Source organism: Oncorhynchus masou, chromosome 26, assembly GCF_036934945.1.
Source record: "Oncorhynchus masou masou isolate Uvic2021 chromosome 26, UVic_Omas_1.1, whole genome shotgun sequence".
NCBI lineage: Eukaryota > Metazoa > Chordata > Actinopteri > Salmoniformes > Salmonidae > Oncorhynchus > Oncorhynchus masou.
In genome coordinates, this window is record NC_088237.1 from 931,438 (window position 1) to 947,988 (window position 16,551).

General features: G+C 44.1%; 1 protein-coding gene across 1 annotated transcript in view; it reads left to right on the forward strand.

Moving 5' to 3' along the window:
* The window catches only part of LOC135514617 (uncharacterized), a 33,342-nt gene extending 24,464 nt beyond the window's left edge, over window positions 1-8,878 (forward strand). Inside the window, exon 2 of the mRNA XM_064938047.1 lies at window positions 2,786-8,878. Coding sequence (XP_064794119.1) covers window positions 3,790-4,701 — 912 coding nt within the window. The 5' untranslated portion in view covers window positions 2,786-3,789 and the 3' untranslated portion in view covers window positions 4,702-8,878. The remainder of the gene's footprint in view (window positions 1-2,785) is intronic.
* The last annotated feature ends 7,673 nt before the right edge of the window (window positions 8,879-16,551 follow it).

Genomic DNA, 16,551 nt, shown 5'->3' on the forward strand with positions numbered 1-16,551 from the left:
AATCTTGATGATTGGCCTGACTGAAACATGGCTTAAGCCTGATGAATTTACTGTGTTAAATGAGGCCTCACCTCCTGGCTACATTAGTGGCCATATCCCCCGTGCATCCCATAAAGGCTGAGGTGTTGCTAACATTTACGATAGCAAATTTCAATTTACAAAAAAAAATGGCGTTTTCATCTTTTGAGCTTCTAGTCATGGAATCTATGCAGCCTACTCAATCACTTTTTTATAGCTACTGTTTACAGGCTTCCTGGGCCATATACAGTGTTCCTCATTGAGTTCCCTGAATTCCTATCGGTAGTCATAGCAGATAATATTAACATTTTTGGTGACTTTAATATTCACATGGAAAAGTCCACAGACCCACTCCAAAAGGCTTTCGGAGCCATCATCGACTTAGTGGGGTTTGTCAAACATGTGTCTGGACCTACTCACTGTCACAGTCATACTCTGGACCTAGTTTTGTCCCATGGAATAAATGTTGTGGATCTTAATGTTTTTCCTCATAATCCTGGACTATCTGACCACCATTTTATTACGTTTGCAATTGCAACAAATAATCTGCTCAGACCCCAACCAAGGAACATCAAAAGTCGTGCTATAAATTCACAGACAACACAAATATTCCTTGATGTCCTTCCAGTCTCCCTCTGTCTACCCAAGGGCGCCAGAGGACAAAAATCAGTTTACCACCTGAGGAACTCAATTTAACCTTGCGCAATACCTAAGATGCAGTTGAACCCCGAAAAACTAAAAACATTTCTCATAAGAAACTAGCTCTCTGGTATACAGAAAATGCCCGAGCTCTGAAGCAAGCTTCCAGAGAATTGGAACGGAAATGGCGCCACACCAAACTGGAAGTCTTCCGACGAGCTTGGAAAAACAGTACCGTGCAGTATCGAAGAGCCCTTACTGCTGCTCGATCATCCTATATTTCCATCTTAATTGAGGAAAATAAGAACAATCCGAAATTCCTTTTTGACACTGTCGCAAAGCTAACTAAAAAGCAGCATTCCCCAAGAGAGGATGATTATTAGAAAGCATATTACGGACTCCTCTTTAAATCTGCGTATTCCTTCAAAGCTGTCCTGAGTCTGCACAACTCTGTCAGGACCATCGATCACCACATTCTTTTGGAGAGATTGGAAACCCAAATTGGTCTACATGGACAAGTTCGGCCTGGTTTAGATCTTATCTGTCGAAAAGATATCAGTTTGTCTCTGTGAATGATTTGTCCTCTGACAAATCAACTGTAAATTTCGGTGTTCCTCAAGGTTCCGTTTTAGGACCACTATTGTTTTCACTATATATTTGACCTCTTGGGGATGTCATTCGAAAACATAATGTTAACTTTCACTGCTCTGCGGATGACACACAGCTGTACATTTCAATGAAACATGGTGAAGCCCCAAAATTGCCCTCGCTAGAAGCATGTGTTTCAGACATAAGGAAGTGGATGGCTGCAAACGTTCTACTTTTAAACTCGGACAAAACAGAGATGCTTGTTCTAGGTCCCAAGAAACAAAGAGATCTTCTGTTGAATCTGACAAGTAATCTTAATGGTTGTACAGTCATCTCAAATAAAACTGTTTAGGACCTCGGCGTTACTCTGGACCCTGATCTCTCTTTTGAAGAACATATCAAGACTGTTTCAAGGACAGCTTTTTTCCATCTGCGTAACATTGCAAAAATCAGAAACTTTCTGTCCAAAAATGATGCAGAAAAATGTATCCATGCTTTTGTCACTTCAAGGTTAGACTACTGCAATGCTCCACTTTCCGGTTACCAGGAAAAAGCACTAAATAAACTTCAGTTAGTGCTAAATACGGCTGCTAGAATCCTGACTAGAGCCAAAAAATGTGATCATATTACTCCAGTGCTAGCCTCCTTACACTGGCTTCCTGTCAAGGCAAGGGCTGATTTCAAGGTTTTACTGCTAACCTACAAAGCATTACATAGGCTTGCTCCTACCTATCTCTCTGATTTGGTCCTGTCATACATACCTACACGTACGCTACGGTCACAAGATGCAGGCCTCCTAATTGTCCCTAGAATTTCTAAGCAAACAGCTGGAGGCAGGGCTTTCTCCTATAGAGCTAATTTTTATGGAATGGCCTGCCTACCCATGTGAGAGACCAAACTTGGTCTCAACCTTTAAGTCTTTACTGAAGTCTCAACTCTTCAGTGGGTCATATGGTTGAGTGTCGTCTAGCCCAGGAGTGTGAAGGTGAATGGAAAGGCTCTGGAGCAACGAACCGCCCTTGCTGTCTCTGCCTGGCCGGTTCTCCTCTTTCCAATGGGATTCTCTGCCTCTAACCCTATTACAGGGGCTGAGTCACTGGCTTACTAGTGCTCTTTCATACCGTCCCTAGGAGGGGTGCGTCACTTGACAGGGTTGAGTCACTGATGTGATCTTCCTGTCTGGGTTGGCGCCCCCACTTGGGTTGTGCCGTGGTGGAGATCTTTGTGGGCTATACTCGGCCTTGTCTCAAAGTTGGTGGTTGAAGATATCCCTCTAGTGGTGTGGGGGCTGTGCTTTGGCAAAGTGGGTGGGGCTATATCCTTTCTGTTTGGCCCTGTCCCGAGGGTGTCATTGGATGGGGCCACAGTGTCTCCTGACCCCTCCTGTCTCAGCCTCCAGTATTTATGCTGCAGTAGTTTATGTGTCGGGGGCTCGGGTCAGTTTGTTATATCTGGAGTACTTCTCCTGTCCTATCTGGTGTCCTGTGTGAATTTAAGTATGCTCTCTCTAATTCTCTCTTTCTTTCTCTCTCTCTCCGAGGACCTGAGCCCTAGGACCATGCCTCAGGACTATCGGGCATGATTACTCCTTGCTGTCCCCAGTCCACCTGGCCGTGCTGCTGCTCCAGTTTCAACTGTTCTGCCTGTGATTATTATTATTTGACCATGCTGGTCATTTAAGAACATTTGAACATCTTGGCCATGTTCTGTTATAATCTCCACCAGGCACAGCCAGAGGAGGACTAGCCACCCCAACAAGGCCTGGTTCCTCTCTAGGTTTCTTCCTTGGTTTTGGCCTTTCTAGGGAGTTTTCCCTAGCCACCATGCTTCTACACCTGCATTGCTTGCTGTTTGGGGTTTTAGGCTGGGTTTCTGTACAGCACTTTGAGATATCAGCTGATGTATAAAATAAATTTGATTTGATCTGTACCCGCACCCCACCATACCCCTGTCTGCGCATTATGCCCTGAATATACTCTACCACGCCCAGAAATCTGCTCCTTTAATCTTTGTCCCCATCGCTCTAGGCAACCAGTTTTGATAGCCTTTAGCCGCACCCTCATTCTACTCCTCTGTTCCGCGGGTGATGTGGAAGTAAACCCAGGCACCCTCATTTGTTGACTTCTGTGATCAAAAAAGCCTTGTTTTCATGCATGTCAACATCAGAAGCCTCCTCTCTAAATTTATTTTACTCACTGCTTTAGCACACCCTGCCAACCCTGATGTCCTTGCCGTGTCTGAATCCTGGCTTAGGAAGGCCACCAACAATTCTGAGATTTCTATACCCAACTATAACATTTTCCATCAAGATAGAACTGCCAAAGGGGGAGGAGTTAGCCTGCAAAGTAAACTTTCCAGGTCCATACCCAAACAGTTCAAACATCTAATATTTTTTTTTTATCTCTCCAGAAATAAGTCTCTCACTGTTGCCGCCTGCTACCGACCCCCCCCTCAGCTCCCAGCTGTGCCCTGGACACCATTTGTGAATTGATTGCCCCCCATCTAGCTTCAGAGTTTGTTCTGTTAGGTGACCTAAACTGGGATATGCTTAACACCCCGGCAGTCCTACAATCTAAGCTAGATGCCCTCAATCTCACACAAATCATCAAGGAACCCACCAGGTACAACCCTAAATCTGTAAACAAGGGCACCCTCATAGACATTATCCTGACCAACTGGCCCTCCAAATACACCTCCGCTGTCTTCAATCAGGATCTCAGCGATCACTGCCTCATTGCTTGTATCCGCTACGGGTCCGCAGTCAAACGACCACCCCTAATCACTGTCAAACGCTCCCTAAAACACTTCTGCGAGCAGGCCTTTCTAATCGACCTGGCCCGGGTATCCTGGAAGGATATTGACCTCATCCCGTCAGTTGAGGATGCCTGGTCATTCTTTAAAAGTAACTTCCTCACAATCTTAGATAAGCATGCTCCGTTCAAAAAATGCAGAACTAAGAACAGATATAGCCCTTGGTTTACTCCAGACCTGACTGCCCTCGACCAGCACAAAAACATCCTGTGGCGGACTGCAATAGCATCGAATAGACCTCGCGATATGCAACTGTTCAGGGAAGTCAGGAACCAATACACACAGTCAGTCAGGAAAGTAAAGGCCAGCTTTTTCAAGCAGAAATTTGCATCCTTTAGCTCTAACTCCAAAATGTTCTGGGACACTGTAAAGTCCATGGAGAACAAGAGCACCTCCTCCCAGCTGCCCACTGCACTGAGGCTAGGTAACACGGTCACCACCGATAAATCCATGATAATCGAAAACTTCAACAAGCATTTCTCAACAGCTGGCCATGCCTTCCTCCTGGCTACTCCAACCTCGGCCAACAGCTCCCCCCGCAGCTACTCGCCCAAGCCTCCCCAGCGTCTCCTTTACCCAAATCCAGATAGCAGATGTTCTGAAAGAGCTGCAAAACCTGGACCCGTACAAATTAGCTGGGCTTGACAATCTGGACCCTCTATTTCTGAAACTATCCGCCGCCATTGTTGCAACCCCTATTACCAGCATGTTCAACCTCGTTTTGAGATCCCCAAGGATTGGAAAGCTTCCGCGGTCATCCCCCTCTTCAAAGGGGGAGACACCCCGGACCCAAACTGTTACAGACCTATATCCATCCTGCCCTGCCTATCTAAGGTCTTCGAAAGCCAAGTCAACTAACAGATGACTGACCATCTCGAATCCCACCTTACCTTCTCCGCTGTGCAATCTGATTTCCGAGCCGGTCACGGGTGTACCTCAGCCACGCTCAAGGTACTAAACGATATCATAACCGCCATCGATAAAAGACAGTACTGTGCAGCCGTCTTCATCAACCTGGCCAAGGCTTTCGACTCTGTCAATCATCATATTCTTATCGGCAGACTCAGTAGCCTCGGTTTTTCTAATGACTGCCTTGCCTGGTTCACCAACTACTTTGCAGACAGAGTTCAGTGTGTCAAATCGGAGGGCATGTTGTCCGGTCCTCTGGCAGTCTCTATGGGGGTGCCACAGGGTTCAATTCTCAGGCCGACTCTTTTCTCTGTATATATCAATGATTTTGCTCTTGCTGCGGGCGATTCCCTGATCCACCTCTATGCAGACGACACCATTCTGTATACTTCTGGCCCTTCCTTGGACACTGTGCTATCTAACCTCCAAACGAGCTTCAATTCCATACAACTCTCATTCCGTGGCCTCCAACTGCTCTTAAATGCTAGTAAAACCAAATGCATGCTTTTCAACCGTTCACTGCCTGCACCCGCACGCCCGACTAGCATCATCACCCTGGATGGTTCCGACCTAGAATATGTGGACATCTATAAGTACCTAGGTGTCTGGCTAGACTGTAAACTCTCCTTCCAGACTCATATCAAACATCTCCAATCTAAAATCAAATCTAGAGTCTGCTTTCTATTTCACAACAAAGCATCCTTCACTCACGCCTCCAAACTTACCCGAGTAAAACTGACGATCCTACCGATCCTCGACTTTGGCGATGTCATCTACTTAATAGCTTCCAATACTCTACTCAGTAAACTGGATGCAGTTTATCACAGTGCCATCCGTTTTGTTACTAAAGCACCTTATACCACCCACCACTGCGACCTGTATGCTCTCGTCGACTGGCCATCGCTACATATTCGTCGCCAGACCCACTGGCTCCAGGTCATCTACAAGTCCATGCTAGGTAAAGCTCCTCCTTATCTCAGTTCACTGGTCACGATGGCAACACCCACCCATAGCATGCGCTCCACCAGGTGTAACTCACTGATCATCCCTAAAGCCAACACCTCATTTGGCCGCCTTTCCTTCCAGTTCTCTGCTGCCTGTGACTGGAACGAATTGCAAAAATCGTTGAAGTTGGAGACATTTATCTCCCTCACCAACTTTAAACATCTGCTATCTGAGCAGCTAACTGATTGCTGCAGCTGTACATATTCCATCGGTAAATAGCCCACCCAATTTACCTACCTCATCCCCATACTGTTTTTATTTATTTACTTTTCTGCTCTTTTGCACACCAGTAGCTCTACCTGCACATGACCATCTGATCATTTATCACTGCAGTGTTAATCTGCTAAATTGTAATTATTCGCCTACCTCCTCATGCCTTTTGCACACAATGTATATAGACTCCTTTTTTTCTATTTTTCTTTCTACTGTGCTATTGACTTGTTTATTGTTTACTCCATGTGTAACTCTGTGTTGTTGTCTGTTCACACTGCTATGATTTATCGTGGCCAGGTCGCAGTTGTAAATGATAACTTGTTCTCAACTAGCCTATCTGGTTAAATAAAGAAAAATGAACAAAAAGCAGCAAAGACGGCCTCCGGGGTGGCGCAGTGGTTAAGGGCGCTGTACTGCAGCGCCAGCTGTGCCACCAGAGACTCTGGGTTCGCTCCCAGGCTCTGTCGTAACGTGGGGCGACGCACAATTGGCCTAGCGTCGTCCGAGTTAGGGAGGGCTTGGCCGGTAGGGATATCCTTGTCTCATCGCGCATCAGGGACTCCTGTGGCGGGCCGGGCGCAGTGCGCACTAATCAAGGTTGCCAGGTGCACTGTGTTTCCTCAGACGCATTGGTGCGGCTGGCTTCCAGGTTGGATGCGTGCTGTGTTAAGAAGCAGTGCGGCTTGCTTGGGTTGTGTATCGGAGGACTTCGTCTCTCCCGAGCCCGTACAGGAGTTGTAGCGATGAGACAAGATAGTAGCTACTAAACAATTGGATACCACAAAATTGGGGAGAAAAAGGGGTCAAATCAACCAAACAAAAAAAAGCAGCAAAGACAAAGTTGTGGCCTCTCGTCAAAGTGCCACGAAATCAAGGAAAGGGAAAATAAATACTACCGGGATGATTACCGGGATGATTTGTGCCGCTGGTAGGTTTACAAGGTAGCCCCTTCCCCACAGCAAACTGAGCCTTCTAGTTCTGAATTGTGGTGTTTTGGTTTACAAGTTAAGACTTTGTTAATACATATATGAAGCAACTTTTTATAGAGAGGGTGGAGTTGAGTTTGCATAGGATGTTTCTTTCTATTCTGTATATATGGACTTGAAGTTTATGCCAGGGGGATACGAAACCTGTTGAAGAGAGAAGCAATTTTTTAGATTGTTTTTGCAAGGACTGCAATGCAGATCCTGGTGGGAATTTTAATATAGTTTATTATAAAGAGAGTGATAGATTGACCCATAAACCTAACATTGATGTTAACAAATTGGTGAATTTCTGCCAAAGCCTAGACTTAATTGACATATGCAGAGTTAAAAACCTGGAGAGAAACAATACACATGGAGTAATAGAGAATTGACTTGTGGGTGATAACCTTTAGTCTTGAGCCCAACACTGTAGATGTAACAAACTGCCTGCAGTCCTGACGGACCATAAAGTCATATGGCTGACTAAGAATGTGCAGTAATGATGATAAGAAATACTCTGGTGGATATTGGAAATTAAATAACTCATTGTTATTGCATGATGATTTTAAAAAATGTGATTAAGAATATAATTTCTGTTTACTGGAATTTAGCTACATCTAATGCAGAACATGGGAAATATTGGGACCTGCTGAAATGTAAAATCCGCTCAGCCTGTATTACTTATGGAAAACGGCTTGCTTTAAGAAAGGAGATGTGAGGTAGTTGAACTCTATTAGACAATTGCGGATATCACTAGGGATGCACATTCAGAGGTGGGAATCAACAAGGAATATATGGGAATTAACAGAAATATATGCAAATTAATATTAATACCATTTAAATGTAGATGGGTTTTGCATTGGATATATGTACCATATCCTATGGAGACAAACATAAACCTTCTACCTTATCAAGTAGACATAATTGCAAATGATTAAATCCTTCCAATATACATTTTTAAAAACTATCTCGTTACGAATTGAATTTTTTTTAAATGAGTTGACTTCACACGGGATGATTTCACTGAACAACAAAAGAAAGGGAATATTGAATGATCCCCAATGATCCATCGCATCTCCCAAAAATGTTTTCAACATACATTTCAACAAAATGATAGTCTAGAAACTAAAACTTTGGTTGTCTTCCTCTCAGGCTTCCATGTCTTCTCCCTGGACCTCCTCAATGTCCACCTCTTGAACATCAGACTCTGAGGCCTCATCTTCACTGTCACTTTCCAACCTTGTTGAGAATAGCTCGTTGTCAGGCTCAAAAAGCCTCAAATTTGTCCGGATGGCCACCAATTTTTCGAACCTTTGTATTGGTCAGCCTGTTGTGTGCTTTGGTATGTGTGTTCCCAAACAAGGACCAGTTGCGCTCTGAGGTGGCTGATGTTGGTGGGATTTGGAGGATGATGGAGGCAACAAGGGAAAGAGCCTCAGATCCACAAAGTCCCCTCCACCAGGTGGCTCATGAGATATCTTGGCACGACCGCCATATTGCATCTCCATCCCAAAGCCCTTGCTTGGAAGTGTAATTTGCCAGACTGCCAAGAAAGTTGCCCTCATCCAGGCCAAGGTGGCGAGACACAGTAATGATGACACCATAGGCCTTGTTGATCTCTGCACCAGACAGGATGCTCTTGCCAGTATACTTGGGGTCCAACATGTACGCTGCGGCGTGTATGAGCTTCAGGCAGAAGTCTTCACGCTTTTTGATGTATTTCAGAACTGCAGTTTCCTCTGCTTGGCGAAACAGTGAAGTAGGCAGGCCAGTGCGGATTTCCTCTCTTACATCTGCAAGCGAGAGTCTAAAAATCAGACAGGATGGCATTGTCTCCCTCAATCCGTGCAATGGCTACTGCTATAGGTTTCTGGAGTTTCAGGCTGCTTACCACTCTCACAAAATACATCATCCAGGAGGATCCTCTTGATGGGGCTGTCCATGTTGGCAGACTGTGATATGGCCATTTCTAGAAGAGACTCTTTCCCCTCCAGGGGACTGTCAAACACAATGACAGCACCACCCCAACAGGTGTTGCTGGGCAGCTTCAATGTGGTGCTCTTCTCACTTTGCTTGGTGAGGTAAATTGCTGCTAGAACTTGATGACCCTTTACATACCGAACCATTTCCTTGGCTCTCTTGTAGAGTGTATCCATTATTTTCAGTGCCATGATATCCTTGAGGAGCAGATTAAATGCATGAGCAGCACAGCCAATGGGTGAGATGTGAGGGTAGGACTCCTCCACTTTAGACCAAGCAGTCTTCATGTTTGCAGCATTGTCTGTCACCAGTGCAAATACCTTCTGTGGTCCAAGGTCATTGATGACTGCCTTCAGCTCATCTGCAATGTAGAGGCCGGTGTGTCTGTTGTCCATTGTGTCTGTGCTCTTGTAGAATACTGGTTGCGGGGTGGAGATGATGTAGTTAATTATTCCTTGGCCACGAACATTCGACCACCCATCAGAGATTATTGCAATAGTCTGCTTTCTCTGTGATTTGCTTGACCTTCACTTGAACTCTGCATCCAGTAAATGAGTAGATAAAGCATATCTGGTTGGAGGGGTGTATGCTGGGCGAAGAACATTCAGAAATCTCTTCCAATACGCATTGCCTGTGAGCATCAGAGGTGAACCAGTTGCATACACAGCTCGAGCAAGACTTTCATCAGCATTTATCTGACTATGTTCCTCCATTGAGTGAAAAAAAATTCTGATTCCAGGAGGACCATGAGCTGTTGCTATCGATGAGGTGTCTGATTCATAATTTTCACCTCAAATAGAAGAAGTAGAGGGACTTTTGTCAGAGGTTGCTTGTTGTGAGCACTAAGGGAACTTTATGCACTTGGCCAGATGTTTCTGAATCTTTCTTGCATTCTTCACATATGACTTGGAACAGTATTTGCAAATGTACACAGCTTTTCCTTCTACATTAGCTGCAGTGAAATGTCTCCACACATCAGATATTGCCCGTGGCATTTTCCTGTAAAGATTAGAATAAAAATGAGTAAAAAAATAAATACAATTCCATGTACAGATAAATAGTTAAGCAGTTAGATTAAACAACTCCTTTGTAAAATAAATGTTTTAAAATAAAACATGTATGGTAACAGCTGAATTAACACTCCTCAGTTAGCAGGCTCAAGCAAGCTAAAACCCACATGGTAGCAAAAACTAACTAGCAGAAATTGCTAACAAGTTAGACATGATTTAAACACACTTTGCTGTAGGCTACTATTTACTAGTTAACAAAAAATCATGTAGGTTATAAAATATATTCACCCCACCCAGTAGTGTAATCAAAACTCAGTTAAGAATATATTCTTATTTCAATGACGGCCCGGACGACGCTGTGCCAATTGTGCGCTGCCCTATGGGGCTCCCAATCACGGCCAGATGTGATACAGCCTGGATTCGAACCAGGGACTGTTGTTACGCCTCTTGCACTGAGATGCAGTGCCATAGACCGCTGCGTCTATGTGTGTGTGGTAACTATTTAACTGTACTAGAATGCTTAAAAGGCCACCATTTTCTGTTATATTGGTATCGTTTTTTTGTCAAGGAAAATATTGGATATCGGCCAAAAATGTCATATCGGTGCATCACTAATTCCAATAAGGCATGACAAAGGTATAAATACAACATCCTGTTGAAACAAGGCTCGTATCGCTCTATTGTTGTTGAATGGATTAAAAGTAAAACAAATCTTTCCTATTGATGAGTCAACAAGTTTAATTGTAGGTATGTTGGGTCAGGTCTTGACACGTTCTGTCACGGCTGGCTTATGGACTGGACCAAGGTGCAGCATGGTAAGCGTACATTTTCTTTTTATTAAAAATGACACCGACAAAACAAAGAACAAAACGTGAAGCTTTGGGCTATGTGCCCTGAACAAAGTCAAAGTTAACTTCCCACAAAACAGGTGGGGGAAAAGGGTACCTAAGTATGGTTCTCAATCAGAGACAACGATAGACAGCTGTCCCTGATTGAGAACCATACCAGGCCAAGACATAGAAATACAAAACATAGAAAAAAAGGACATAGAATGCCCACCCTAGTCACACCCTGGCCTAACCAAAATAGAGAATAAAAAGCCTCTCTATGGCCAGTGCGTGACAGTAGCCCCCCCAAAGGTGCGGACTCCGGCCGCAAAACCTGACTCTAAAGGGGAGGGTCCGGGTGGGCCTTACAGCGGCGGCTCGGGTGCAGGACCCTCGCAGCAGGCCCCGGACTGGAGACCCTCGTAGAGGGCGCCACCGGACAGGAGGGAGACTCCGGCAGCTCCGGACAGGAGGGAGACTCCGGCAGCTCCGGACAGGAGGGAGACTCCGGCAGCTCCGGACAGGAGGGAGACACACAGGAAACCTGGCTCTGGGAGCAGGCACAGGACTCACCGGGCTGGGGAGACATCCAGGAGGCCTCTTCCTTGGCCGAGGCGCCGGATACACTGGGCTGTGGAGGCGCACTGGTGGTCTCGGGCGCAGAGCTGGCCCCACCCGTTCTGGCTGGATGCCAGCTGCCACCCGGCAAATGCGGGACGCTGGCACCGAGCACACCGGCCTGTGAATGCTCCGCCTCGACACCGTGAGCATCACCCCATAGCACGGGGCCTGACCAGTCCTGTGCTCTCCATGGTAAGCACGGGGAGTTGGCCCAGGTCTGCTTCCTGACTCTGCCACACTCCCCGTGTGCCACCCCCCAAAAATTTGGGGGCTGCCTCTTGGGCTTCCTTGCCAGCCGTGTTCCCACATACCGCTGGTTCCTTTCTCCGGCTGCCTCCACCTGTTCCCATGGAAGGCGATCCCTTCCCGCCAGGATCTCCTCCCATGTGTAGACTCCCCTGCGGTCCAGAATATCCTCCCATGTCCAGGAGTCCACCTTACCATGCTGCTCGGTCCGTTGGTGGTGGGAAGTTCTGTCACGGCTGGCTGAAGGACTGGACCAAGGTGCAGCATGGTAAGCTTACATTTTCTTTTTATTAAAAATGATGCCGACACAACAAAGAACAAAAACCAAACCGTGACGTTTTGGGCTATGTTCCCTGAACAAAGTCAAAGTTAGCTTCCCACAAAACAGGTGGGGGAAAAGGGTACCTAAGTTAATCTAGCGATACCTTTAGGACTCTTCCTTTTAAAGATAAGTCCCTCTGCAGCCATTGATTTAGCTTCATCTGGGGTTTTTTACATAAGAGGGTTAAAATTTAGTAAGCCTCTAGACTTCTGATCCTTAGTAAGGGTTATGCCTAAATATGTAAGTTCTTCTTTCACTGGAATACCATAACATGAGGGTGCCACATAATCTTTGAGAGCCATGCGTTCACATTTATTAATGTAAGGGAATACAGGTATGTTAAGGCATAGACCAGATGCTTTGGAAAAGGATTCTATATCACATTGATCGATATGGGAATCTGACTAGCGTCTTTCAGAAAAAGTGTAGTATTGTCAGCCAGCTGGCTTATAATTTCTTTATCAGCCATGGAAATACCTTGTACAGGACTATTATTTAAAGAATTTGTAAGAAGTTGGGTGACGAGTAAATAAAAATTGATAAGGTGAGATAAGACAACCTTGCCTAATTCCTCTCTTTAACTCAAATCTAGGTGAGGTGCCATGTTTCAGTTTGATAGAGTTGTTACCATTCATATAGTCTTAATAGCCTTACAGAAAAAAATCCCCAAAGAGGAACTGATGCTCCACTGTCTCAAATTCTTTATAAAAAAACAAAAAAAATAATATGAAGCTATCCTCGGTTATTAGGTCTGAGTAGTCAAGTATGTCTTATACTAGTCTGATATAGTTAGACATATGTCTGTTCCTCATTAAGCCAGACTGTGTTTCATCAATGATTGCATCCAGGACCTCTTTAATTATTTTTGCAACCAGTAAGGCTAAAATCATTATTAAGAAGACAAATTGGACGGCAGTTATCGATGAGCAGCACTTCTTAGGTATCAATGTTAGCTTAGGTATCAATGTTATTAACCCCGGACTCATTGTAGGAGGGAGAACATTGTTTTAATACTCTCTCAAATGACTTCCAAGTAGGAAGGGAGCTACTTGTTCAGAAAATATAATGTGTACAATTATGCTGTAATTCCATCAATACCTGGGGATTTATTGTTCTTTAGGATGTTTGATAGACTCGATAATCTCATCAGCTATGATGGGTTTATCACACTGTTTAGATTCTGTATCACTGATAGAGTGAACATTGTTCAGTGAGTCAAAAAACATCTGTGGTTTCCTGAGAGTACATAGAGCCATACAATTTCCTGAAAAAATTGCTACAGTAGTTATAACATAGTAGTAATAACACCATCAATGTTTAAATTATGGATAGTGTTATTTGTAGAGTGACATTTCTCAAGTCTCAAGAAATAAGATGAAATCTGTTCCCCCTCAAGCCATTTTCTCAATAATCTAATAAAGGCTCCTTCTGCTTTTAATCAATATATATTATCCAGTTTATTTAATATATATATATTATCCAGTTTATTTAATCTATATATATATTATCCAATTTATTTTGTAACTCAATCAGTTCCATCTTCTCCTCCCCTGAGAGGCAGGCTGGGGACCTATGAGAAAGGGAAGTTATCTTAATGATCACCTTTTCCTCCTCTTCTCTTCTCATTTCAACAAGATTACTACCATATTTTCTAAGATGTTTGGACACCTCAAATTTAAAGAGCTCCCAGTTCGTGCAATAAGATTTTTCTTCACAAGCTCTTTCCCAAAAGTGTGAGAGCAGACCTTTAACCTTAAACGTAACTATATCACTATTTAATAAGGAGCTATTTGGCTTCCAGTAGGATGCTCTACCAAGGTTAGTATCAAGGGTAAATATTTTGACATGCCCTACAGTCTGTGAGGGGAGTACTACACCTTTGTAGTAACACACTCACTTAAATGAGCGGTCTTGTCGTTTGAAGTATGCCTGCGTGCACAGTGTTAATTCTTACCTGGATTCAGATATCATGCTAAAAGTCAAGTTAATTCTACTGTGCAATCTAGAGCATGACACTGGGGCTTCTCTAAAATGGCCGAAGAGTCACATTTTTGTTTAGCCTGCTCTGCAGGCTGTATAGAAAACTAACCTAGAAGCACAGAATGGCCGAATCATCACAACGCGCAGCCTCCACAAACACCTTGAAAAATTACTCTGTACAGTAACCTCCATTGCGGCCTACTACTCTTTCCCATAGGCTGTATGACAGCATCAGCAGTTAGCTACCAACAGCTGGCAGACATGTTTACATTTGGTTAGTTTTTTTTTTTTTTTGAAAAGGATGGGAAATTCGATATAGGCCGATAGTTTTTAAAATATTTTCTAGGTCAAGGTTTGGCTTTTTCAAGACAGGCTTTATTACTGCCACTTTTAGTGAGTTTGGTACACATCCGGTGGATAGAGGCGTTTATTACGTCCAACATAGGAGGGCCAAGCACAGGAAGCAGCTCTTTCAGTAGTATAGTTGGAATAGGGTCCAGGATGCAGCTTGAAGGTTTAGAGGCCGTGATTATTTTCATCATCGTGTCAAGAGATATAGTACTAAAACACTTGAGCATCTCTTGACCCTAGGTCCTGGCAGAGTTGTGCAGACTCAGGACAGGAGGAATACGCAGATTTAAAGAGGAGTCCGTAATTTGCTTTCTGATGATCATGATCTTTTCCTCAAAGAAGTTCATGAATTTATCATTGCTGAAGTGAAAGCCATCCTCTCTTGGGGAATGCTGCTTTTTAGTTAGCTTTGCGACAGTATCAAAAAGATATTTTGGATTGTTCTTATTTTCCTCAAATAAGTTGGAAAAGTAGGATGATTGAGCAGCATTGAGGGCTCTTTGATACTGCACGGTACTGTCTTTCCAAGCTAGTCGGAAGACTTCCAGTTTGGTGTGACGCCATTTCCGTTCCAATTTTCTGGAAGCTTGCTTCAGAGCTCGGGTATTTTCTGAATACCAGGGAGATAGTTTCTTATGACAAATGTTTTTGGTTTTTAGGGGTGCGACTTCATCTAGGGTATTGCGCAAGGTTAAATTGAGTTCCTCAGTTAGGTGGTTCACAGATTATTGTACTCTGACGTCCTTGTGTAGGCGGAGGGATTCTGGAAGGGCATCTAGGAATCTTTGGGTTGTCCGAGAATTTATAGCACGACTTTTGATGATCCTTGGTTGGGTCTGAACAGATAATTTGTTTGCGATTGCAAACGTAATAAAAGGGTCGTACGATAGTCTAGGATTATGAGGATAAACATTAAAATCCACAACATTTTTACCCACGGGACAAAACTAGGTCCAGAGTATGACTATGGCAGTGAGTAGGTCCGAAGACATGTTGAACAAAACCCACTGAGTCGATGATGGCTCCGAAAGCAATTTTGAGTGGGTCTGTGGACTTTTCCATGTGAATATTAAAGTCAACAAAAATGTGAATATTATCTGCCATGACTACAAGGTATGATAGGAATTCAGGGAACTTAGTGAGGAACGCTGTATATGGCACAGGAGGCCTGTAAACAGTAGCTATAATAAGTTATTGAGTAGGCTGCATAGATTTCATGACTAGAAGCTCAAAAGACGGAAACATATTTTTTTGTAAATTGAAATTTGCTATCATAAAATGTTAGCAACACCTCCGCCTTTGCAGGATGCGCGGGGGATATAGTCTCTAGTGTAACCAGGAGGTGAGGCCTCATTTAACACAGTAAATTCATCAGGCTTAAGCCATATTTCAGTCAGGCCAATCACATCAAGATTATGATCAGTGATTAGTTCATTGACTATAACTGCCTTGGAAGTGAGGGATCTAACATTAAGTAGCCCCATTTTGAGATGTGAGGTATCACTCTTTCAATAATGGCAGGAATGGAGGAGGTCTTTATTCTAGTGAGATTGTTAAGGCGAACACAGACACAGTCTCAATGGGGATATCTGAGCTGACTACACTGACTGTGCTAGTGGCAGACTCCACTAAGCTGGCAAGCTGGCTAACAGCCTGCTGCCTGGCCTGCACCCTATTTAATTGTGGAGCTAGGGGAGTTAGAGCCCTGTCTATGTTGGTAGATAAGATGAGAGCACCCCTCCAGCTAGGATGGAGTCCGGCACTCCTCAACAGGCCAGGCTTGGTCCTGTTTGTGGGTGAGTCCCAGAAAGAGGGACAATTATCTACAAATTCTATCTTTTGGGAGGGGCAGAAAACAGTTTAACCAGCGATTGAGTTGTGAGACTGCTGTAGAGCTCATCACTCAACTGGGAGGGGGCCAGAGACAATTACTCGATGCCGACTCATCTTTCTAGCTTTGCTCTCATGATTTGGTAAATACAGGAAATTTCCACTACACTGATTTGCACGCTGAAGTTATGTGACCTCTGACTGTTTCATCCTAACATCGTTGGTGCCGACGTGGA